Source organism: Castor canadensis, chromosome 6 (genome assembly GCF_047511655.1).
Source record: "Castor canadensis chromosome 6, mCasCan1.hap1v2, whole genome shotgun sequence".
In the NCBI taxonomy this organism is placed as follows: Eukaryota; Metazoa; Chordata; class Mammalia; order Rodentia; family Castoridae; genus Castor; species Castor canadensis.
This window is the reverse complement of record NC_133391.1, coordinates 156,031,306-156,058,672: the sequence shown is the minus strand read 5'-3', so window position 1 is coordinate 156,058,672 and position 27,367 is coordinate 156,031,306. Positions and strand designations below refer to the sequence as shown.

General features: G+C 34.6%; 1 protein-coding gene across 4 annotated transcripts in view; it reads right to left on the bottom strand.

The window, feature by feature from the left end:
* The window catches only part of LOC109680165 (cadherin-10), a 188,840-nt gene that overhangs the window by 44,940 nt on the left and 116,533 nt on the right, over positions 1 to 27,367 (bottom strand). For 3 of the 4 annotated variants that reach the window (XM_074077691.1, XM_074077690.1, XM_020155112.2), the window contains 3 exons: positions 15,455 to 15,749; positions 13,662 to 13,781; positions 12,842 to 13,009 (listed from right to left, as the gene is read on the bottom strand). In XM_074077691.1, coding sequence (XP_073933792.1) covers positions 12,842 to 13,009; positions 13,662 to 13,781; positions 15,455 to 15,749 — 583 coding nt within the window. Of the gene's footprint in view, positions 1 to 12,841; positions 13,010 to 13,661; positions 13,808 to 15,454; positions 15,750 to 27,367 lie in introns of those variants that run through there. The other variant, XM_074077692.1, reaches the window with a different exon arrangement.

Below are 27,367 nucleotides of genomic sequence, written 5' to 3'. Positions count from 1 at the left end.
ACCTGTTTTATCTTCCTGTCCTTCATTTTTATACGAACGTTAATTGATAAATGGGGTTGTGCCATGGTAGTTTTCACGTGTATATATCATATTTTAATCAAGTCAATGTCCTCTGTTACTTAATCTTACTCTATCACCCTGCACCCTTAATATTCAACAGCTGACAATGCATTTCATTCTGCCATCACACACAGATTCGATGAATTTCAATAGTATTTACTCTCTGTCTTTTTTCCTCTCCTGCCTCCCCATAGTCCTCTTGGACAGACCCACCATAACAATCAATTTTCTCTCTCTCATATATGTCTGTGTGTATGTATATATACATGTAAGATCATATATGCATTTTTGTATACATTTATCATTTATGTCTAGCTTCCACATATGAGGGTAAACATGTGGCCTTTGTTCTCCTGAGCTTGGCTTACTTCACGTACCATGAGGATCTCAAGTTCTATCCATTTACCTGTGAACAACATAATTTCTTTCTTCTTTATGGCATCAGTTGTAGGGTATCTGGATTATTTCCGAAAGTTGGCTATTATGAAGAGTGCTGCAATTAACATGGGTGTGGAAGTGGTCTATCATATTCTGGCTTGCATTCCTTCAGGTATATGCCCAACATATAAGCATAGGTTAAGCCTTCCTGAATAAAAACCTGATGGCTCAGCAGTTAAGAGGAAGAATTGAAAAATGGGACAGCAACAAACTAAAAGCTTCTCCACAGCAAAGGAAACAGTCTGAAGAGACTGAAGAGACAGTCCATGAGATGAAAGAAAAGTTTTGCCAGCTATACATCTGACAAGGTATAAATAACCAGAATATAAAGGGAGCTCTTAACACTAACCCCACGAAAAATCAACAACCCATTGAATAAGTGAGCAAATGAACTGAACAGACAATTCTCATAAGAGGTACAAATAGCCCATAAATACAAGAAGAAGTGTTCAATGCTCTCTGCTGTGAAGGAAATGCAAACTCAAACGACTTTGAGATTTCACTTCATTCCAGTCAGAATGGCCATCGTCAATAACACAAACAACAGCAAATGCTGCTGAGGATGTGGAGAAAATGGAACCCTTATCCACTGGTGTTGGGAATGTTAATTAGTGCAACCACAGTAGAGGTTTTTTAAGAAACTAAAAACAGGCTTAACATACAATTCAGCAATACCATTCAAAACATTTTTATTCAGTGTACTATATAAATATTTGATAAACCTTTCTTTGGAATTACATTTGTACTCAAAAACCATTTTTAGGATAAAGTTTACTGGGTCTATTTCAAAATTAAAAAGTGCATTTCTGTATTTTAAATCTATGGAAGAGTGATTCATTCATACTTTGCAATTTATTTCTTGGTCTTGTATGTTGACTACAAGTATCCCAGTTTGTTAGAGAAATGGAAATTGCTTTACATGAGAGCCAGCCTGTTCTTCCTCCAGTGACACTTACCATGTCCAGCAGGCAACAGAGAAGAACCGTGAAGGAGGGAGAGGTTTTTATGCATACACCAAGACAGGCAAAGGAATGTCTGTCACCCATCTCAGGTTTCATCTCTCCTTAAAGACATCTATTTACATGCTCCTTATTTTTTATTTTGTAGCTGATGGAGCTTTAATTATGTGGTAGGCTTTCCTATCAATTCCAATTTATGGTTGTTTTAGATTCATTCCCAGGTGTCAGATTGAATCATCTGCTTCTTTTTAATGTTTAGGGCAGATAAATATTTCTCCCTCGTGCACATGCTCTTCCTTTGGTTATCCACTTAAGCACCTGAACATAACGTGCTGAGACAGGTTACGCAGTTTCAGTATCACATACACAAAACTGTACTGAGCAAATAAGGACTCTGGAAACTAACATCACAAAGAAGGCCTACTAAGAACTGAGCAACAAATATGGACTACTTGAATTAGTTCATTTCCAAATGGTTTTGACAACGTCACACAACACCTGAGTTGTTATTATTAATAACTAGAAATAACTTTGATGTGTGTCTAGGTTTTTAGTATTTGGGACTGTTACTCTGGGTTGATTGTTTCCCCGTGCATTTGATCAATAGGACCTTTGCATTAGAATATTAAAAACACTGCAGATTTGAGTTCTATAATTTGAAATAACTGACAGCTCAATATAAGAAATATTGAGGAAATAAATAAGTTAAGCAAAGTAGGAGATGTATCAGGGTTACTTCTTAAGACAAAAAGATGCCAAAAATCAACTGGAAGGAGAACAAGGGCAAACTGCATTTCTCCAGGTTTTGAGCTGAAAAACAAATAGCTGCTGTGTTGTTCTGTTGATAAAAAAACAATGAGGTTCCAAGAGATGATTTTTCCTTATCCTTTGTTCCCTGCCCTTGTTGCTATTCACATTTGCATAAGAGCTCCCTACTTTTCCACAGTTGAGATTAAAATGCTCTACATATATGAATCAACAAATAATTTAAAATTATTTTATTTTTTTTATTTACTTTGTGTATAATCTTATTGTAACATCTCTGTGCTGCATAATAATCTCAAACAATACTTGCTTTAAGAAAAATGGCACAATTGTGCATGTTTATAAACCATTCTATTGTATAATGCTTAAAAGATGTTTTTTAATGAGCTTAACAGGAAGAAATTAAAAACAAGATAATGCACAAAGGAGGCAACAGCAGAATAGTTAAGGAAATTACGCAATGCTAAATGGGTGTTTAGGAAAAAGCAGAGGAGAGTTGAAAGTCACACAAGAGACTGACAAAGTACTAAGCGTTTGGAATTGAATTCGTTCACCAGAGGAAAGACAGAAACCTAAATTTGTGGGCATTGGAGACATGATCACTAACTTAGTTTTGTGCATTTCAGTTAAATTAGAACAAACAGAGATGCTGCTGCATATCTTAGTTTCCTGTTTATGCCATTCAGGAGGCAACAGGACAAAGCTTTTAGATAAGCCATCATTGATCCCCAGAGTCTATGCTATCTGTCTTGATAGCATTTCTTTGAAATTATTTCCAAGTAAATTGGCACAGTAGATACACAGAATTGCAATGTGCAAAAACATAAAAAGTTATATAAGATTACAGGAGGTTAAGATAAATTTTAAATTAGTCCTTTATAAACATATCACATTGTACTACTATGAAGTCTCTTTAAAATGTGTCTCACCTGAAAATTTTAGTCTACTAAAAACTCTAACTAGAGCCTGATTCTAAACATAGTTGCATAGCCAGTATTCATTTATATTTCTATATCTCTACCTACCCATGGGAACCATCCAAGTTTACTCTGGAAGATAACATAACACAGAGGGATTTGAATCCCATTAGTTTAGTCTTAAGGCTAGTTTCCACTGGAATAACTGGAGGATTTCAAGTAGGTTTTTGTGTAATTTTCCTATATATGAAAAATTGTATTGGAAAAATTGTATTATTCCCTTGCGTGTGGAAAATGGTGTGTTTTACCAGGTTCTATCACCCTAAACATTTAGCTGTGTTTGATCCTGTGAGTACTGCTGAAGCAACCTAGCTAAATTTCTGTCCAGCCCCAATCTTGTTTATCTTTGGGCACAGGATGTCTGGAGACAAGAAGTTACTTTTGAGGTGGGATACACAAACCTGGGTGGATCTAAGGTGGCTGCCAAAGTGACTACCAGATAGCCTCTGACTTCATTATAATCCATGTATGAGAAATGATACATGGAAACTGACAGGAAACAGTTAGACATATCCGTGGCCTCAAGAGGAAAAAAAATCATTGTAATTAAATTTCCCAGCTCTACTAGTTAGACCAAGGGATAGCACAGGATGCTTTAAAGTCAGCCACTTACCTAAAGCTTAATCCTTTTATTCAAGAGTAATCTGCACCTTAAACATCAGCTAGGCCCAGCACTGGGAGTTTGTACAAATATCTCTTCAACAAGACAAAAACCCAGATCTAAGAGTTGTACCCTGACTTCTGAGAGAGCAAAACTAGCAATTTCACACAAGAATTCTCTACCATTTAGAGAAGGAACCTGTAGTTTAAACAGGTAATCTCTCTATTTTCACCAAAGATTCAAGCCCAGAAACTCATCCCAGAGGCCAGTTGGATCTGAGGCTTAGGATTCCTCAATGAATATTCCAACTTTAAAACCTGAGTGCCCTCACTCTAAAGACAATCCACTTTCAGTCTGTTGAAAGTGTATTCCTTTTCTAATAAACTTTACTAGTACTTTTACTATATTTTTTAGTATTGCTTGAATTCGTCTCTTGCTGGATGCAAGAACTGAGGTATTTTTCTGGTAACAACTACTGGAAAGAACAATAAATGAGGGAAAAGAGGCAGCACTGGAAGTCCCATTAAATCTCCACCCACTCCCAGAAAAGATAGACTGCTCCCCTTGCTCATATCTTTACTTTATAATGGCCAATCTCCAAGCATATAGAAGTTGATTTCTCACTGTCTCTTCTTTTTGGTCATTTTACCTATTCTCAGTCAACAATAAAAGTACCCTTCACTGCTCAATTGGTGTTGGGTCTTGTCAACAGGTTCCACAATTCTGAGAGGGGAAATAAGACAGAGTTTGGGGACAAAAACTGATAACAAAATCTTATATGCCTTTGTTCAACTAAATGTTAGTTATGCACCTCAGATTGACGTATGTCACCAGGTACCAGATATTCACAACCCACTACTTTCCACTACTTTTCCATTTCAAAATGTTCAAGCTGAAGTCTCTGGTTTCTCTCTTTATACAAACTCTTCTAGAAAGCTTGTCTTTTTATTGGTACTTTTGTCTTTGATCCCTTAAATCTTCTGTTGACCTGGTTACTAAAATCCTGTGGATTACCCTCTTAAACATACGATAATCTCAAATCCCTCCCCTCAGCATTAGTTCAGACTCTCATCAACTTTTGTCCTTCCTGTCCAAGCAGTGTGCTTCAAGGCTACCAGAACAATTCATGAAAATGAAGAACGATGACTGATATCTTAAAAAAAAAAAAACCAGTAGATAATATTTACAGCATTTTTTTTTCATTCCACCCTCTACATGATGCTAACACTGTCTAAATTATCAGTCTCATCTTTTATGATCCCTGCTTTGAACATGGGGTCTGGCCATGACAGACTGCATACTGTTCCCTGACTATCTCCATAATTCATTCTGTTGTCTTTAACAAACATACTCTTCCCCTCAGTGCCCTGGTATTTCTGTCTGGAAAATTTTGGTTTATTATAGGAGGAGTTTTCAATAATTTTCTCTTTCTGATTCCCATACATCTGAGAGAGTTTTTATCACTTGACAATTATAGAACTAATTTTATTGAATTAATCTCTACTTTATATGTTTGTATATGTCTTTGCATACATGTGTACATATGGGTAAATATGCTTATAATAATACATATATACACAACATGTGTGCAAACAAAAGTAGCAAGAAATATAGTGAGACAATATAAGAAACCACAAAATAAAAAAAGGAAAGTAAACCCGTGTTTGTGTATATGTGTGCCTGTATGACAGAGATGCAGAGAGAGAGAAACTGTGTGTTTCTCTTCAAAATGTAAATTATTTGTTGGTGTGCCCTATATCTTATTTCTTAATTGAAGATTATTACAATTTATTATTTTTTAGCATAGATCTTGGCACATAGCACGACCTTAATCAATATTTAATAAAACCAAATGCTTTAGTAGCATTATTTTTGTTTGTAATTCTTATGAGCCGTAGTCATTGGGACCATGAGGAAAAAAATCTTGCAAATCTTTGAAAGCATTTTGGCCATGATGGTAAAAACCACTCTGTATCTAACCAATACTGGGTATGGAACACTGCTTTTAAATACAAGTATTATACTCATTTTTCTAGAAGATAAAAAGGGAAAAGGAGACATTTTACATTTCATTTCCATCTTTTGCAAGCTGAAGCATCTTCTTTGGGACACAGCTGACAGTTGCTCTAGTTGAAAGGGGTTTGATAACTTAAAATATGCACATCAGCCTGGGACCTACAATCCCCTGGGATCTCCAGCAAGGAGAGGCTGGCTCTATTTACAAAGTGAAAATCAGAACTTATTAACTGAAATCTCTCTTGTGCCAGGCAGAGATTATGGTAGTCTCACAAGTCACTTACTGAACGTATGTGCCTTAAATCCCTATGACAATATATATAATTGCCATGAAAGACCTCATCTACTGAAAACTTGTTTATTTGTCTCTGAAGAGGCATAAGGATTCCAGAAAAGGGGACAGTTATGTATGGTCCTCAAACACCACAAAATCACCAACCCATAGAGGTAAGATTTTCTGTTTTTGTGTCAAAATGCATAGAAATTTAAAAAATTCACTGTGCCCTACCTGAATTGGCCCTATAATCCATATTTAAATAGTGAATCACAGAATTAACTAAAGGCAAGAGGTGCCAAGAAAAAGAGAACTTTTGATGTTCTGATTTCTCTCCTGGTGTTGTGGCAAGAGGCATGGAAGCCAGAGCCAAACTGCCTCTTATTTCCCAGTTAAGAATTATGAACAAGAGATATGAGTTTACAAATATCAGTTTTTTTAATTTATAAAAGGGGGATAATTATAATATCCACCCTATGAAAATGTTACAAAGATTAAATGGGTTTATATTTTGTATTTTTAGTCCATGCCACAATAATGTCTATTATTTTTATGCTGCTGCTCAATTTTATTTTGAACAAAACATACAATCCACATGTATATAAATTAATGGCCTACAGTCAGTAGGCAGTCAAGAACATTCAAATAAAAGGAATGAACGAGCATACATGGGAATGAAATCACACTTAAGCTCTGAGTGACTCTGGAATTGTTTCCCATCACTTTGAGTTGGGAATTATTGTGTATAAATCTTTAGAGATAGTTTGAAGTGAAAAATAAAGTGATGATACTGACGGTACTCAGGAAAAATGAGCCTTGTTAAGTTGCACTCCCACAGATCTATTATCTATAGCTTATCGAAATAAAAACTTCCCTATAAGTGAGACATTCTGCATTAATTTTCACAATTAACATTAACCAAATGGCAAACACTGATTTCTGTTAGTATTCTCAGTAATTTAATGGAAAAATGTAGTAATAAACAGTAAGTTCACTGTTTTGAGTGCATCTGACATAGATCTGGGTGGTCATAAAATAAATACATTAAATTCTCATTAATTTGGTATTGATTAGCTATACACATGATATCCAACAAACAAATGAGAGTCTCTTAATCACACAGTAAGTGATCCTTTGTTTGCAGTCTCCAGGGTTTTCCTCTTTCATAAAATCTCAGCTGAGCTGACAATAACATGAATTTACACGTTACTGATCCCTGACATTTCAACCTAAGTTGTGTAAGAAAATGTCTGTGGTTCAAGTCTAAGTAAACAAGGGAGTATGGTTTATGAGGGCTTGGTTTCCTAGCATCCTGTAACCATTGTTAAGTAGAATGTCAAAGTAAACTACTCTTTTGGTCTTTGTCTCTGTGATACAGAAATAGAAAGCTGTGGTCTTTTTGAACTATGTGTGTCCATTTTTTCTCTCATTCTCAGTTGCTAGGTTTTCGTCCTTTCTTCTTGAATAGTAGTGTTATCAGTTTTTCCTTTGAAAACTGTAGTCAAATCCTAGACACTAATTAGTTGGATGGGAACCTGTCCACCTCCTTAAATGTGTAAGCAAACTCTTTTTCTCTGGAACTTTCTGATGCTGCCTTGACCTCCCTTAAGTGGATTAGAGGGCATTTTCATACAGCCATTCTCTCCTTGGACAAATTTGACCTCTGTAGGCTGGACATCCCTTACTTACTGACTCTGGACTATATGAAAATCAATATGGTTAACATACAAGGAATGTATTATTTAAAAGGCCATTTGGAAACAAATATTTTTATTAGAGTTAGTTTTTCCAGCCCCCACAATGATCAGCTTCCAGTAATTTAATTGTTTTGTAGACCTTTTCCTGAAGCCTTTTAAAAAGAAATGATTTTAGGAAAGAAGAAGGAAATAAGGTGGACAGGCCTAAAATATTCAAGTGGCCATGCCAAGTGGACAGATTTAAGTTGTGATGTATAACATTTTTGTGACATTGATTCAATGAAACTGCAAATGTTTAGTTGAAGTCCTTATGAATGGTAGTATTAGTTGGTACATATGAGGCAAATGCACTAATTTTATTGTGGTCCTCATAGTTAAAGATCTTTCCAGGTTAGATGTGTTTCTATTTCATCTTTGAAATAGAAAGTGAATGGCAGCTTGGCACCAGAGCAAGCACAGCACTAAAATTAGAAATATGAAACCTAATCCTTCAGAATGAAGAGGGGAAGGGAGGAAATCCTGATGTGTTAAGAACCTGTTATATGTTACATGGAACACTGAAGACATTTTATTTTTGTGACCTTATTTCTTAAAATAAATTAGTAGTGTATATGTAGGGGTTGAGGTCCAGAGAAGTTAACTGTCCAATTTTATTCAGTATCAGGTTTTAAAATTATCATACTCAGAAATTTTTACCTAAATTATGGTTTTACTTTACCTGTTCTTATAACATATCTAAATTTTCCAACCCAGACAATACTGATATACTCGTCCAGGCAGTTCTATGCTCTGTGGCATCCACAGATCCCATTCACTAGAGGCCAAGGATACTACTAGTTAACACAACAACATCTGAAGACAATGGCAAATGACACATCGTAGCCAAAATTATCCCTGAGGACCACAGTTACAAATACATAGAAAAAATTAAAGGACCTAGACCCTCTGGGTTTACACTTGTCTCTATCTCCTCGAAATGACAAAGATTTCTGCTCTGCATATCAGAAAATACTGAATTTGGATCAATTTGAATGAAAATTTAAGTTCTGACACTACTTTTGTAAAATTTAATGGTAATAATAAGAATAGAGCAGCACCTGCATGAGTCAGCTCTATTGAATACAATACCAAGGGCCAGCCACTGCGTCAGTGATCAGAGACATTAAATTATTTAGCTTTACATCACTCTATGGAGTGCACACTAGCTCCCAATGTTACTGCTGACAATGACAATTACAGAAGTCAGTTTAACTGGCCACACAGCAAAAACTACTCAGTGGATGACATCACAGACTCATGCCAGTTACTACAGGGTCTGCTCCTGAGCTATTCTCTATGAAAGCCACCAGGTAAACCACTAACCAACCTATGGCTGTGGTCTGTAAATACAGTTAATATGAATGAGATTCTACATCAGGGGAGCATACTTGACATATCATTTATAAGAAAAATAAATGTAAATATCTGAGTAAATTTTATATTGATGACTTATGTTTAGGAAAAATATTGGTTGTAAAGTAAAATACGTAATTAGGCTGGGTACAGTGGCTCATGCCTATAATCCCAGATACTTGGGAGGCAAAGATGGGGAGGATCATGGTTGAGGCCATCCCACACAAAAAAGTTAGTGAGACCCAATCTTAAGGAAAAAGCTGGATATGATGATGCCCGCTTGTCATCCAGGCTACATGAGAAGCTTAAGTAGAAGAATTGCAGTCCTGGCTGGCCAAGACAAAAAAAAACAAACCGAAACAACAACAACAATAAAAATCAAAGAAGCTGGAGACCCTATCTGAAAACTAAAGCAAACAGGACAGGTTGCATGGCTCAAGTGGTAGAACACCTGCCTAGCAAGCATGAGAACCTGAGTTCAAACCTTAATACTGCCTAATTTTAAAAATGTAAGAAAAATATGTATTAAAATAAATGACTTCTGCTTCTCTGAACTTTTTTTTATGTGATTGATAGAAAATTTAAAGTTACACATGTAGCATGCATTTCTGGTTTGCATTACATGTCTATTACGCAGAACTGGTTTGGTCTCTTTATCATATCTATCCTGAAGCGCCTTCTTGGTTTTGTACATTAGGAATGACAATGACAGTACTGGGTTGATATTGTTTAATTGTGAATTTCAATAAGATACTGCATATGAAAAGGTTCACAAGCAGTATGACTAACTCTAAACTTTGGATATTTAATAAAGTGATATTAAAAATTATTTTTCTATGATAGATGACTTAGACTATCAGGTAACACTCCAATTGCCTTGGCTGAGTGCTCCCAGTAGTCAGATCTGATTGCATATATTCATAACATAAAATATAATTTGGGAAAAAATCCATAAATTATGTTTCCATCTGTAATTGTAAGATAATGAGATAAGATACAGGATGTTCTAAAATTTCTCAAAATCTATTATGGGGTTGGATACTGATGTCAACACCTTTCCACCATTACTAGCAATTTGGCCTCACTGTCTTTAACCTTTGTTTCCCATTTGTAGAATGGAATCATAATACCAATAACTGAGTGAGTTATTAAGACTAAATAAAGCCGGTCAGTAAATAACCTGGTGTCATGTCCAGAAAAATGCCACTCAGAGACGAAAATGTATGCTGCAATTGCTTCTTTTTCTTGTTGTTATTATTGTCATTGTGATTATTACTGAAACTACAGTTACTACTATATCAGGTTGTGTGTAATGTGCCTAATAGATGCCAATCATAAATTTCAACTTAATAAAAGGAAAGGAAATATTTATTGAATGAATGAGTCATAACAAGTGAAAACATAATAAAGTAAATTTTAATTGAACATTATTACATTTTAAATGTCCATTTTTTCATTTAATTAGTATCTATGACTTAGCCCATTGAATGTACCATGAAGAAATAAATGAACTTCATTTTAGATTCCTGACAATTTAAAACATAATACTCCTCCAGGTTGGCATTTATTCTTGATAAAGTACTTTTTTCAGGATTTGTTTTGTTGATTGTGGGTTATCCAATTAATGATTTATGTTTTATTTCACTAAACTTCCATGTTTACTCTCCTAGTAATGGGCTCAAGAGAAAAGGTAGTCAGGAATATAGATATAATCTGAAATTTAAACTAAATTTTGTACATGTCTTTAAACCTGTTCCTGGGAACTACAGAGGATTAGTATGTTTTTTTTTTTTCTTCCTTGCCAGATGACAAAGATAACCTGGAGCTGAAGCCTGCCTATCTGAGAGGTGTACAGATGGATACCATCCCCTGTGTGTTCAGCAGGCCCGCTGGGCATGTCAATTAAATACCTAACAAAACATCCGACATAAATGCACAGACGTGATTAATCCACTCAAGAAAATTCTATTTGAATTTTATAGTCCTTCTGCCACCTTAATTTTAAGCATTTTAGTTCAGATAGTACACTACTAATAAGCAAATTTAGATTTTAAAACATAAGAAAGAGTACAATACTTTTTAAAGAATAAACAGTACAGTGAAAGTTTATAATCTATCTGAGTATCAATTCTTAGTGTAAAGATTTAAAACCCTACTGCAATTCATATTTTAATGTTTTATCATTAAGGTATTGAAGTGAAGGAAAAAACCTAACTAAAATTGGGGTTTGAGTTAGATGTTAATGCTTAGCAGTTGATGAAACTTGAGGACATAGACCATACTAGAATCTGCTTTTTATGCCTGATTTCTAACAACTTTTGTACTGCAGGATCTTTTTAAAAATTTTATTAACAAATATTCATTGTACAGGGGGAATTTATTGTGATAATTCTGAATAGTTTTACACTGTTCATTGGTAAGACAGCCCCCACCAGCTCCCTCACCTGCATCCCCGTCCTCACTAATAACAATTGCAAGAAGTTTCATCATTCTATTCCATATATGTATACTAAGTCCATCAACCGCACTCCCTCACCTTCATCTCCTCCATTCTCCTTACCCCCTTCCACAAGTACCCTCCACACACACAATACCTATATTCTATAGTCTTGCAGGATGTTTTTGTTTGTTTGTTTGTTTTGTCAGGACTGGGGTTTGAAGTCAGAGCCTATACCTTGAGCTACTGCATCAGCCCTTTTTTGTGATGGGTTTTTTTTTTTTTTTTGAAATAGGGTCTCATAGAACTATTTGCTTAGGATGGCTTCCAACTGTGATCCTCCTGATCTCTGTGTCCTGAGTAGCTAGGATTACAGGCATGAGCCACCAGCGCCCAGCTTACAGGATCTTTTTAAATAGAAAGACGTTTGGTAGAGTCCACTCTCCTGTCTATATACAACAAGACACGCAATCCGCCACCTTTGTATGAATAGAGAATAAGCACATGCACTGCATAGTCAGATGCTAATGATTCTTAACCTATTTTTAAATTAGTTAGGAAATATAATGTGCTAATTCAAAACAGATCAATACCTAGACCAGGAATACAAAATATTTGTGTGGGTGCCTATCTACACATAGTGATTGGAAATATAAGCTGCATTATTTTGTAAGGTATTCCTATTTAACCCTTTATGGCAGAGTCCTTATAATTTCTCAAATTAGATTTTTATTGAAAAATGTTACCCTCAAGTTAGAGTCCTCATTATTCAATCCTAAGTGGTGTCAAGCACATTCATTTTAAACTATGATTGCATTTTTTGATAAAACATTTTTTTCTTTTGCTAACTGAAATAAAGTGTTCTTAAATAACAGTGCAAAGCATATTTATGAAGAAGTCTGGGGATCATAGCTCCTGCCTCTATGAAATATGACTGAAATATTGATTGATTTATTTTAATTTTTTTAAATTAGGATATATTCTTTGTTCAGTTGGGATTCATAATGACAACTCCAAATGAGCTTATATTTTTCATTGGTTTGATCACCCCGACTGAAATGTTAATTTTATTTTTAATGACAATGAGTCCATCAATCCATCAGTACACACACTTTTTATTCATTTTGTAGCACACTTTCAATTTAAATCATCTCCTTCTCTCTTCCTCTCTCTCTCTGTCCCCTATATCTTTTGTCACGCAGAACTACCCTCACAGGACACTTACTCTGGGGGAAGCGAGGTGGGTTGTCGTTGACGTCGGTCAGCGTGATGTTCACCGTGGTGGTCCCGGACAAGCCTCCCATCTGGCCGCCCATGTCCTTGGCCTGGATGACCACTTGGTACTGTTCCCTGTTTTCTCTGTTCATGTTTGGTAAAGCAGTCCTGATGATACCTTGTAAAAGATGCAAGTGCTTTTGTAATTTTCATTGCAGTGTCAATTACTGTGCAAGCCAACAAGCATTAAGCAGTGATATTTAAAAGATAAAATATATGATTGCTATTTACATTTTTGTCTAACAATTGTAAAAGTGATTCCAAATAAATATTTTAAAGTTTGTTTTGCTTTTCTAATTCTGAGCAATACTGCATCTACAAAATGTTCTAATTTTATATATTAAAAACATCAAAACTTATATTTCCATTAATTTACTCAATTACTTAACTTTGAATTTTTAAATATTTAGCATGGCATCACCACTCTTCTGTGTTTATTTGTTTGTTTGTTTCTTTATTTGAGGTGCAGGAAATGGAGCCAGGAACTCCTGTGTGCCAGGCAAGCGGTATACCACTTGAGCCCTACCCTTAGCCCTTATGTTTTGGATTTTTTTTTTTTTTTTGAGACAGGAACTTGCTCACTCTGGCCTCAAACTCAGGATCCACCTGTGTCCACCTCCTAAAATGCTGGGATTGCAGTATGTATCACCATGCTCAGCTCTTCTGAAAGTATTAATGTTAAGGTTTTATTATTATTCTCTCATCATCTTTCAATTTTCAAACATCATAAAGATGATTAAATTAATAAACACTGATTCATTATTCCTGACCTGTTTCAGGCTCCACAGAGAAATAGGGCTGCCCTTGCAGTATGCTGTAAATGACTCTGGCGCTGTTCCCATATGAGGGGTCATCGGCATCTGTAGCTGTGACTTGCACCACAGAAGTACCTGAAGTATCCAAATTCAGCTTAGTTCTGCACAGTACCAGAAGGAGGAGCAAAAGCACTGGTTTTCATTGAAGACTTGAATGATTTTTAGCTTTAAAATGACCTCTTTAAGAAACTTTACCATATAATTTGGATAAAATTAACACACACACATAGTACTTCAACAGGTAAACTCCAAGTTTAACTACATAGTGCTTACTTAACAAACAGGTGTATTTTTATGTATGAAACAGATAATGCTGCAGTGCTTCACAATATAATAAGTGTGGTCACTGTACACATTTTGAAGTTTGATATTTTGATTCATTTTCACATTATATATTTGTTTTGTGTAAAAGGCACTAATTAACTATAAAATAACTTAGATCTTCTCTCGAGTACAACTTTATGAATAGGTTCAATTCCAAACTTAGAAACAATCCAAGATGATTCCAAGTTCCATGAACTACTAAAATTTATTTAACAAATTCCATGATATTTATAAAGGATTTATAGTAGGTGATCAGCCAAAGTCCTTGGGATTTTGAAAATTAAATATTAAATAGCAATTTCAGAACAGATACTTTTGAGAAATGCAGAGTTTAATATTCAAACTGTTACAAGTAAAAAAAGCACCAGTGTGGTTTCATCAGTCAAAACAAGTTCACACACGTTAGAGAAGTACGTGTTCTCTGTTAAATTCAAATATATAGAGATATATAGCTTAAATGTTATCAGTATTTGCTGAAGTTATTAATTCTTTGTCAAGTTCTAATAAAAATAAAAACTTTAATATATTTTCCTATAAAGGTATCTCATCTATTTACTTTGAAAGAGAAATTTCATTTTCTTGAATATAGTTCTATTTTTTACGCCCTCTATTTCAGACATTCCACAATGTAACTTTGTAATTCTCTGCTGGTATGTGATTACTATGGTTAACTGATTTATTCGAACATTAATTTATAACAGCAGAGTTCTATTCAGAAGATTATAAAGCAAAGATATATTTTGATATTTAGTAAGGAAGAATTAAATGAGCTTATGAACTCTATCTTCTGAAATATTTTGATAATCTTTTGAAAATTGTGATATTTGTTATGTAATACTGGCTTTCCCAAATTGCAGTTTTTGCATAAAAGGCATCAAATATTCTGGGGTTGAAACATTTTTGCAATCTACTTAATATGTAGAAATTTTTTCTGGCCATTTTCCCTAAATAATATACAGTATAATGGCTACTTATATAACATTTTCATTGTATTAGGTATTGTAAGTAACGAAGAGATGGTTGCAAATACATGAAAGGAAGGCATTGGTTAATATGCAAATGCTATTTTATCTTATATAAGAAAATTGTGCCTACAAGGTTTTTGTTATGGGTAAGAAGTCTGGAACCTATCCCTTGTGGACAGCAAAGAATGATCATATCTGTAATACATTTTACACAACTGTGATCCAATTCCATGTGACAAAATATTAGAGGCCTCATACCTCTAAATATTGTAGAGTTTTACAAAACCATAAGAAATCTAAAATGCATTAAAGTCATTTCTACTCATTGTTTCCTAAATGCAAATATTAAATATGCGCTATTGGTAAGGAATGCAGTATGATTTCAAGGAACTAATCCTATTATGAGAACTACCTTGAATTACCTGCATGCTCGCTAACGCTCTCGTAACGCTAACTCACCTACAACAGACATTTCGGGGACACTGGCTGCATAAATTTCTTCTGGGAATGTTGGCTCATTGTCATTTATGTCATGGATTTTGATCACAAATTCCGACTCTGGCTCCACTGGCCTCAGAGTTCTTCTGTTGACAGCTTGAGCACGTAGAGTATAAAAGGCTTTTTCTTCTCTATCAATTCTTCTTGTGGCGTGAATATCACCTGTTCTTTCATCAATAACGAAAAGAGTACCAGCTCCATCTCCAGATAAAATATATTTGAGCGATCCATCTCCTTTATCCTGGTCTGAATGAAGCTAGGAGAAATAAAAATGAGTATATTCATGATAATGTCTAAAGGTACATAATGCTGAACGAATTCAAAGAAACTCCTTCAGACTCAATCACTGAGTGATGGGTTCAGTAATCTCAGTTCTACAAACGAGAGTTCAGTATGTTTGATCACATTTACTTAATGAGAGTTCAGTAAGTTTGATCACATTTACTTATACATGTTAAGCACTAGGAATAGCATTCTACCTGTCATCATGATATTTACTCTAAATGGAAAAAATAACAGAAGTAAACCAAACTCCTTTCTTTTTGCTTGGTGAATAAACATTGCTATGGACACATAAATCCTGATAAATGATAAAAGTATCAGCCATGATGGTATAAACATTATTCTCTCATCTCTTTCTGCCAATTAAAACTTCTTTTTCTCTCATATTTTGCAGGAAATTTGGCTTCTGTAAACTTATTATTAATGATTATATTTCTGTTGGGTAATTGATGAAATCTTATGATCTATAAGATAGGCAAAACTGTATGAGGTGTATCTCCTATTTCAGGAACACCATACACTATTTATTGATTCATATAAAAGACATCAACAACCATACAAAAGTCTGTAGGTCTCAGGAAGAGTGCAAATAGATGTCGGCACAACACATGCCTATATACACTGAAGCAATAAATAAAAGAAATAAAACTCCTACCTTTTCAAACCTATCTTCTTAAAATCTACAAAGGACAAGGCAGTGCAGATCAACCTGTTTATTGTGTCCTTGCCTATGCCTATAACACAGCCATACTAAATTTTTCAGAATCAATATTTCACATTGAAGAGTTTTTTGTACATTCATGTGGACATTCTAGTCCAGTAAGCATGTCAGCCACCCATGTGTCATGGGTAAATCCCATACACATTTTTTTTCAATAGTTACTCATAAAGTTAGTCCTCAGGTTTAGGGATGCTTATATAGACGTGAGTGAATATCGCCTTTGTGAGACTTACATGGACAAGAGACCTTCTAGGATTCAGAAACAACTCAAGGTGTTTGGAATAATGGGTCCCAAGCACCTGGCAATAAATGGATATATTCCCTCCTTTCCATAGGATTTTTGATATGAAAAAAAGAGTTTGGCCATAAAAGGAACAGAGGTTGACATAAAAAACAAGGATTATTAATTTTTTTCTTTAGTTGTACTATGCTACCAGCAAAGATTGCATACGACAAGATCACAGTTTTGTTGTTTAAAATAAAATAATATACTTTCAAACTTTTTATTATTCATTTGATGACGTACACAAAATATGTAGCTTTTCTTAATTTATACAAAGTATGTACAATAAATTAATAGTTACTAACATATTTTATTTTTAATATTCATTTAAAATCCAGACATAAGATGGAGACAATATACTTAAATTTGTAAAAAACTTCCTGGAAAGACATTTATCTAAATATATATGATTTTTGCTCTTTTGATCACTTGCATAACACACATTTCACTGATTAAGTACAGGAATATTAAGTGGATTTTTCCTTTTTAAAGTAGAATTTGGTTTCTTCATATGAAAGTTACTTTTTCCTTAGGAGAACTTATGTTAATGAATTTGAATGTTAAAATATTTTTATGTGAACATAAAATGGTAAAAACAAAGAAATGTTTTTATATAGAGTATATTTCATTTCAAGTTACCACTAGGTTTACAAAAGTAGACTGCTTTTTAAAAATCCTTCATAATTAAAAATGGTTTCTAATTGGTAGTCAACCATTAACTATGTATACAAATATATTTCCTATTTCAGAATAAACAACTCATTATTATGCATACGATGGATAAAGAAAATCCAAAGTGGATGTATAATTTAGACAAAAAGGTAAAGAAATCATGGAGCAAATACCTTTTTACTACATTTTTTCGCTAGTCAGAAACAATAAAGTAAGGACGAGAATTTCAGGAAATATCTGAGCTCTCAGAAGTAACATATGACTGTGTTGTCCTGGGAACACTCTCAAAAAGTCACAAGATTGATGCTTTTTTCGTAACTGAAAATGCACATGGTTGCTGGGAAACTTTCCAATTCCTTGTGTATGAACCAAGTGGCAATTTTCAAATGGTAGATTTAAGCACTGCATATTTCTTTTTCTTTCTGGGAATCAAAATAATTCAAGAAAATATTATTGATAAAAATCAGTAAGACTCCTTGGAATAGCTAACTTACTGTTTTTAATAGACAATTTATTATGTATTCTTTCAATAATTTCAATTGAGAAATATTTGTGTATTCTCATAAGAATTACATACTTCTGAAAGCAAACGAAAATTTTGCTTTAGTTCTATGGAAGATTCTAACAAGGCATACAATGGAAATTCATACTGCTGTCCTAAGTAGCTCACAGGAAGGAGTGAGAATTTATTAAGCATGCAATACCTAAACTACCAGATAAAGAATGAGTAAAGGTTTGAACCAAGAAAATATTTTATGTGTTACAGATTTTACATCTGAAAACACTGGATGAATATAGAACACAGATTTTTTTTGGGGAAAAAAAGATATAAGGGAAGATGGAGATGATTAAAACCAGTTTTCCTACTCTAATCAGTTAGACATGTATAAAAAGCTGCTCACACAGTGAGATTCTAATTTTCATAAAACTGTGTCTTAGAATATAAATCACAGCAGGATTCTTACCTTCACATATACTACAGAGAGTGAAAATTAAATCCTATAATTGGACCACATACTGTGGAAGTTTCTGTTGGATTAGAAAACTGAACATGGTAGCAGGGAATCAAAGGGATGAAGGTTGCAAGTTAGACTGCAGTTTGAAGAATCAGAAAATGGAAGGATGTCTTTTTTTCCTCCCATAGGAATATAATTAAGAGAAGCAAATAACACCTATGAATTTATAATTTTTTGTTTCAAAAAGCTAGACATATGATTATAATAAATGTTTCTTTAACCATTTAGCTCTTGCAATAGTGATAGTTTGTACTTTTTTTAAAAAAGACTTTTTTGTAGAGGAAAACTGAAAACTGACACTATAAAAAGGATAAAAATGACCATATTTTGGGCCTTGACATTAGCTGATGTCTAATGAAACCTTGCTTGCAAAAGTGCATTTGAGAAATGGGTACATAAAGTATTCCAATAGACATTTGCTATGCTATGTGAACTGAATGAATTTCTACATCTGAAACCTGCCGAAAAGCGTCCTCTCATAGTGGGTTGCAAAAGCCCACTTCTAACAGGTATATTGGTGCTAATGCATTTCTAAAAGTCACACAAAGAAACTAATGGATAAAGTTCCTTGTTGTAGGCTCTTCACTAGGCTTCACTGTTCTAAGTTATGATTTATAATTTCAATTATCTCTTTCAGTGCATCTTCTCCACCTTTACCTTGGTATTGTCTCTTCCACTCATTGCTGGTATGTGTGATGCAAGTTTATTTCCCATTCCAACAATTTACTAAGATAGATCAGAATTAGTTTTCTCATTATTCTTTCCTTGTTTTTTTTAGGATATCAGGTATCTATACTTGGATTTTTTTCAAACATTTAATTAAATAAAATCATATGTTACTGTAGCAGAGAAGATCAATAGGTCGTTCATGTACCAAAAACCTGATAGCATCTACTTTCACAGAAATAACTTTTATATGGATTTGTTTTGTGCTATTTTATTACATCAGATATTAAGTTTTCTTTAAACATAGGAAAAATATTAGATTATTGTGGCTTTAGTTCTTCAGTAACACCTGTTTTCCGGAGTGAAACATTTGTGCCACAAATCTTTAAGAAGAATTTTATGTTAATACTGACCTTTTCTTTCCTTGAGGAAAACCATTAAAAATTCACAACCTGCTGTGTTCCTTGTAAATTTGCAGGCAGATAAAGGATATGGAAAGATACATGACAACTAATGAAAATAGAACAACTGGCACTGCACTGCACATGTAAAAGTCATTCTCCTATTTCTTAACTTTTAAATTCAGATATGTTAAAATATAAATCAGTATTACATTTACATATAGAGAGTAATTTTAATATTTAAAACTAAGAATTCCGCAGCAGTTAATGAAATATTTTAAACACAAATTATTTAATGAATGCCTGGTAACTTGAAATGTGGTGGAGTTCAACATTTCTTATAAAATACTTAAGATATTTGTACAAAATAAAGTTTGTAAGATAAAGGAATATCTATTTCTTTTTGAAGTAGGAACTAAGGGAAAATTAATTGCTTATCATAGAAAAGTTAAATTAATATTATATTTCATGTACTATCTTGGTGGACAATTTCAGCTTTTCTGTCTTCTTTAATCAAATACCACAGACTGGAAGGCTTCTAAACAAAAGAAAGTTACACTTTACTGTTATAGAGGCTGGAAATCTCAAGTTTAATGTGCCAGTATGTTCAGTGTCTAGTGAGGGATTGGCTTCTGGTACACAGAAGGTACCTTCGAATTATTTCCTCATATGGTAGAAGAGGTCAGAGGTTACCATCATGTCTCTTTTGTAAGGGAACTGACCTCACTCATGAGGGCTTATATTAATCTGGCTTTTGTGTAATTGTGAGAAAATATCTGACAGAAGCAACACAATGGGAAGAATTATTCATTTTGCTCAACTTCAGAGGTTTTAGTCAATCATGTTTGGGGGATGATTGTAGAGCAGATCTGTTCAATTCATGGCAACCAGGAAGCAGAGTAAAGACAGGAAAAGGCCAGGGTAAAATATGTTCTTTAAAGACACACCCCTAAGCACCTAATTCCTACAATCAGACTCCAGCTTGTAGTTTCCACCACTTCCTAACAATCTGTTCAAATTTGGTGTCCATCAATGAATTTGACCATTCAGTAAATCAGACCCCTCACAATCCAGTGTCTTTGGAAATGTTCTCAAAGACAAAAGAGGTGTGCTTTACTAATCTAGGTGCCTCTCAGTACAGTCAAGTGGACAATCAAGATTAACCATCACAAGTCTACCTTCTGTCAATTAGATACATAAACACATCTCCTTAAACCATAAAATTCTTACTCTGACCCCAAAGGTTAATGTCCATCTTATAATGCAAAGTACACTCAGCCAGTCTCCGTGAGTCACCATAGTCATAACAGTTTTTACACTGTTTAAAAGCTTCCTCAGGGAGAGTAATGGAAGGGGTTATAGATCAAAGTAAAGCACAGCCACAGTGGGCATACATTGAGACACTCCCTTGAACATCAGCTTAAATATTAATAATGAAAACCAGGACTGTAAAATAGGTACAGAGTATATGTGGTGGTAGTGGGGGGGTACTAGTGGTAGGAGGGTGGGTGAAGGAAGGAGATTAAGGTGATAATATATGGCAGATGGACTTCATATACCTATATGAAACAGAAATAAGAAACCTCGTGCAATTGCTTTAAGTGGGGTGGGAAGGGGGCTGAAGGGGAGAGACAATGGGGGCAATGTAACTAATATACAATATAAGTCTAATCAGAATTGTCACTATGACTCTGTCAATGAAAATATTCTAATAAAAAATTTATTTTAAAAAAAAGCCTCTTCTGTTCAAAGTCTCTTCTGAGACTCAGATAATTTATTTGTGAGTCCCTGCAAAAACACAAACTACACACTTTCAATATACAATAGTATATATAAAATATAGTATATATACAATATACTATTGTATATTGAAATGGGATGTACATTTCCATTTCCAAGGGGAGAATGAAGAGAATAGCAAGGAAAGATCAGACCAAAGCAAGACCTAACCCAGCAGGTCAAACACTAAATTCTGTAGCTACATGTTTTTTTCCCTATGGCACATGGTATTGTGATGTGAGCTCCAATGAACCTGGGTAGACCAACCTTATAGCCTTGTCATTTGTACCCCACATGGCCTCTCTTGATCTGAGTGGAGTCAAGACCACTCACTTCTTGCAGCTTTCCTTGACAGATGTTCCAATTTCCTGGTATCTCCACCATCCTGGGGTTTTTAGTCAAACTTTGGCTTGACCTTCACAGCTTTGTCCTTTCAAGAGATTATGCCAGGAAACCTGGCCATGCCACACATTACTTTGTCTTCCAAGACTTATTTTGAAAACTGTGTGGAAGGCTCCAAGACCCCACAACTCTTGCATTTTGCATGCCTGCAAAACCAGCATCACATGGACAATGACAAGGTATTCCCAGTTCTAGCAGTTGTTAAGTTCCCTGGGATCATGGCTGCAGCTGCCTATGAGTATCTGGGCAACTGAGCATGATGAAAAGAATCCTGGTAAACAAATTTCCAAGCAGGCCATTTGCAATAAGTGCAATTAGAACCCCTGGAGGCACTTTCTTCTCAAAGGAACATCTTTTAGATGAGTTTAATATTTCATACCCTCGAGGTTCTGATGGGTGAGATCTGGCCAATTATTTAGATGCCCTCAAGATATTTTTCTTATTGCCCCAAATCAAAGACTGGACTTCCTGTTAATGACCTTAATATCTTCAGTAGTTACACTTTCCTTGACCACAACATTACATGAGCTTTTTCTCTGGGAAAACTACAAGTTTTTGAAAACTTCCTCTCTGATATTTCCTCATAATTCTTACCATAAACTTTAGTAAACACAAGTAGCAATAACTGTACCAAAAGCTTAATGTTGGACTGTCTTGAAATTTTCTCCTCCCAATTAATTAGTCTGTCACCTTTAACACAGTCTTCCACCACGTCTCAGAACATGGACAAAATGTAGATAAATTCTTCACTATTGCTATAATGTGACACAAATGACTTCTAGTCCAGTTCCCCATACAGTCTATGTTCCCATGAGCCTGGTGGTCTTTACTGTCCACATCCATGTAGGCACACTGGTTTTATGAGCTCCCATCAGAATCACCTATTAAACTCTGCAGATAGCATTCAAAGCATTTTCCAGCCTCTTTTTGCAAACTTCTCCAAATGACTCCAGGGAACTAGTTCCAAAGATTTCTTAACCACATGGTCAAGCAGTTATAGCAAAGAATTCATTCTTAATACCAATTTTCTATATCAGTCAGACTTTTGTAGTGCTGTGACAAAATACCTGACAGAAATATCTTGAAGGGAAAAATAGTTCATTTCGCTCAGTTTCAGATGTTTTGGTCCCTGTGGTGGGGAGGGGAGGGTAAGGCAGAGCTGTTCAACTCATGGTAACCAGGAGGCAGAGCAAAGACAGGAAGGGACAAGGGCAAAATATGTCCTTCAAAGATATGTCACCAATGACCTACTTCCTCCAACAAAACCATCTCCCAACAGTCTATTCAAATTTGATATTCATCAATAAATCCAGCCATTTATTAGGTCAGAGCCCTCATGATCTAATCTTCCCTGGAAATTCCCTCAAAATAACCAGAGGTGTGCTTACTAACCTCCTAATCATTTCTCAGTCCAACAAAGCTGACAATAAAGATTAACCATCATAGGACTCCTTCACCTGTGTGACCCAATTCCCTCTCAAAGGCCCATCTCCTAATACCATGACTTGGAGGTCAGCGATTCAAAATATGAATTTTAGAAGGAACTATATAGCAAATATTTACCTCTTAATATCAGTTATTTTAAAAAAAAATTTCCAGTGACTCAATAAATAAGGAAAGAATACATAAAACAACCAAACTATTTATAGACAGAGTAGGTGGAGCTTATGTCTTTTGTTACCAAAAAGCATAAGAGAGAAAAGATAAATGAAAATAGAAAACCTTCTGTGTTCACATCTGGGGAGAACAAGTTTCAAAAATAAATTTTGAAAGTTAGAAAAATGTGTCAATGACTACAGCCGGTAAAGGTGGTTTACTAGTTCAGAGGAACTCACTAATGGCTTCTACTGTGAGCTTCGACACTCAAAACACTTATGCCATGTTAGACACTGATGACTACTGGTATTTGACTCAGTTCAAAAACTGAAAAAGGCAGCAGAGGAAACTAGAATTATATTTATAATGATTAAACTAGTTTTCTGAAAGATGAATTTTGATGAATGAATCAAGAAAACTGTATTATGTACTATTGAGTTTAATAATTTATTTTGTCATGTTCTTTAAACTAAAAATGTCAGAAACTGTTGAATAGAGTTTCTAACATACAGTGATGATTTTATGCTTGATTTCCTTTCAAACAGCTGAGGAATTTTATATTTGTTTAAAAAAATCTGGAACGTGGAAAATATGCCATGCTATTCTGGTGGCATCAACATTAGCATATTGCTCTAATTGCTCCAGCAAGTAACATCTTATCAAGTAGAAAATAAAACAGTGAATCAAATAACTAAATTTGCATCCACTAAGAAGTACTGGTGAAGATGGCCTAGCATCAGAACGTAGCTGAAAGCATGTTAAAAGCAGTTACTCGGGGCTGGTGGAATGGCTCAAGTGGTAGAGTGCCTGCCTAGCAAGCACAACACCCTGAATTCAAACCCCAAAATGCTGCCAAAAAAAAAAAAAAAGACCTAAAAACAGTTACTCATTGTTGGAACTGAGATTAAGAGAAAGAGAAGAATAGCAAATGGAATATATGAAGCTTACAGAGTAACATAAGAAAAATTATCCTCCATGTAGAGTTGCTCCTTCCAGAGCAACTGCTTTAATATTATTGACACAGAAATACACAGATCAATTTTTTAAGTCCTAATGAAAAAAATACTCCCTCAAAAACAGAAATGGAGATGAGCTATAAAACTTATCAGTGAAATAGAATGCAAAAAGTTACAATAATTTAAAAACACACCATACATTCAATTTTGATTGGTAAATAATTTTCTGAACAATTCTCTTCTTGGGTCCGAGGCAAGAATATAGGATTGAAATGATGGATGGACATTGAGGGCTGTATAGATCAGTGCCTGGTTGGGGAGGAGGCAAAGTAGTTTTTGGTTTTATTTTTTTTCATGTGTGCTAGGACTCCTTAAAGACCTGTTCCAAGAAGAAGAGCACTGTTGTGGTGTAGATTAAATAATGAGGACTACTCTTTCTCATTTAGTTTTCTAAGAATAAGTCTGCTAAAAATTAACCTTGTGCTGTGTGCCACCTTTGATGGTGAGTCCAATCTAGGATAGTCCAAGGGTGAGATAGTCCAGAATTTCATGTTTGGAAAGGTTACATTTGAGATGTCCATGAGATACCCAAGAGTGGTTCTATCTGTGGTCTAATAAAAATTTAATAGGTAAAAAAAAAAAAAGATTTACTCAATAGCAACAATATATCAGATAGCTCAGCAGAGAATGCTTAAGATTCCAGAAGGCATGTCTGTTTAGAAATGTTGCTAACTGACATCCTGAAGTGGCTCAACTCATATGTGTTTCTTTATTCTACTGGATAACACCAAGACTAAATAAAATATATTGCTTTCAGTTTTTCATAGACATAGACATACCTCTGCTGCAGAGATCAACAATTAAGCAATACTTTAGAAAACTTTTTAATATCGTGTGTGTAAAATATAAACCATAGCTATGTTATTCCTAACATATTAGGTTATCCTATGTATGGAGAGTACTAGGAAAACATATTAGAGAAAAGTGATAATCTTTTAGAAACTGGCGCCTTACTTTCTCAAGATATGAAAATCATTAAATAATCCAAAGTATTCCCTTGTGGCCTGAAGATCACATTGAATATTTAAACGTGGATTTCCCACAACTTAGAGAAGTCCTCTGAAAATCCTGGATTTAGGATATGTATGCTGACACACATAAAAATATGTATATACACACACACATGCCTGGAAGTTATTAAATAATGTGGTGTTTAAATTTCATGGGCTCTTTTATAAACAAGCTGATAAGAGATCAGAGAGTAATCAGTAAAGTAAGGTTAAAATACGGTCAGTTCTGGTCCATGGCTTTACAAGCATTTGAGAATCCATTCCTTCTTTTCACCAAGAAAGACTTGGTAAGAGAAGACCTGGTAAGAGAAGACGTGAAAGCAAAACGAGGGCTAGCAATAGGTAGTCACTGAAGGAGGTGACTGAAATATTTCTTAAAATGGGTTGCTCTAAGCTCAATTTTATGGAGAATATTTTAGGAATTTAAGAGTTCTGGAGTTATAAAGGGTATATTTGAAGCTCTAGGGTTTCTGAGGCCGACAGAAACCCAAGAAGAGTATAAATCATGAAGGCTATAGAGTGACAGGTACAAGACAAGATGCCCATGAAGGACCAAGCAACTGCATGCTATGGTAAAGTAAGGGAAATTGGAAAAGAAGTTTGGATGCTGATGCTCATTGGTGTTTTTGAGATGGTGACTGAAACAATAAAGCAAAAAAAAAAGGGGGGCAAAAATCCTACTATAGAAAAAAATTAAATATACTTATTTTACCTATGTACAAAATACAAAAATAATGTTACATTCAGTACTAGGCAGTATAAAAATCGTACAAATAATGTCCTTAAACCATTAAATTGAAAAATATATTATAGTTTGATTTTCTGTGTTTCCCACAATCAAAAGAATTAGAACATTATAATAGATAATTCAGGAAAGAAGACTTCTCCTTTGGGTGAAGAAACATTCATAACTTAATGAAACGAAGCCACCTAGCCCCCAAACTTATGAGAAAATTCATGTTTCTCTAATTTCTTTCCTTACCTTATCTTCTCTGCAACTTCTTACTCTCTATAAAGATCCTATTTATGCCTTATCTCTGACACAAAGCAAATTTTCCAACTCTGTTGTAAAGCTGAATTGATCTCTTTCTTTTGTACACCAATCCTGATTTTTATGTGTGTGCTTATATATAATTGTCTATATGTCATATGCAACAATATATGTTATATACATATATATTAACATTTTTAACAATTTTAACAATTATTTTTGTAAGTCTTTCTAAGATCAATATATTTGTTTTCAGTATACCAACCAAGTTCTTTGCTCTTTTGGGCTCCTACTATTCACAGTAGTACATAGGTCACAATTACTCATTTGTACAAGGAAATGGACATCAGAGTCAAATGTCACACAAGATTCTTTTTAAAATGATGAAAAATAGATCCTGTTTTGTTCCAATTCTTTGAAAAGTATGAATAGTTTGAATGAAGTGATACACATATTTAAAACTGCATCATGAAAGGTGATCAGTGATTGTACTGCATTGCAACAAAGCATTAATAAATCTTATTCTACATATTCAAAAATGTTGTAAGATAGGGGCTCTAATTAACTTTGAATGTGTATGAGGGGGACTATGATATACACAGAATTGCAAATTTAGAAATGGAAACATTATAAACATCTGCAATTTATCATTTTAGGAGTAGCAGTAATTATCTCAGTAATAGCATGCCAACATACCTACTGACAACAGGTGGAATATCCAGAAAGACAACTAATATATAAATATATATCAAATTGCCATGTCCAAATCATTACATAAACAAGAACTGAAACCTAAGAAAAACCTACAAAGGTAGTTGGTGGCTGGTGATTAGTAGGTGCTCTTTCCCTGGAGAAATTGCCCATTTCTGGGGACAGGCTTGAAGGTGAGGCACTATGGCTGCCACATGGGTACTACTGGGGAAACAAAAATTTGAGCTCATATGGTACCCATGTAGTACTGATGACATGAGGGAGTTCAAGCACAGTATCAGTCTTCTTCAAAAGACAAGAAACATTTTGAATTATGAGTCTGAGAGCG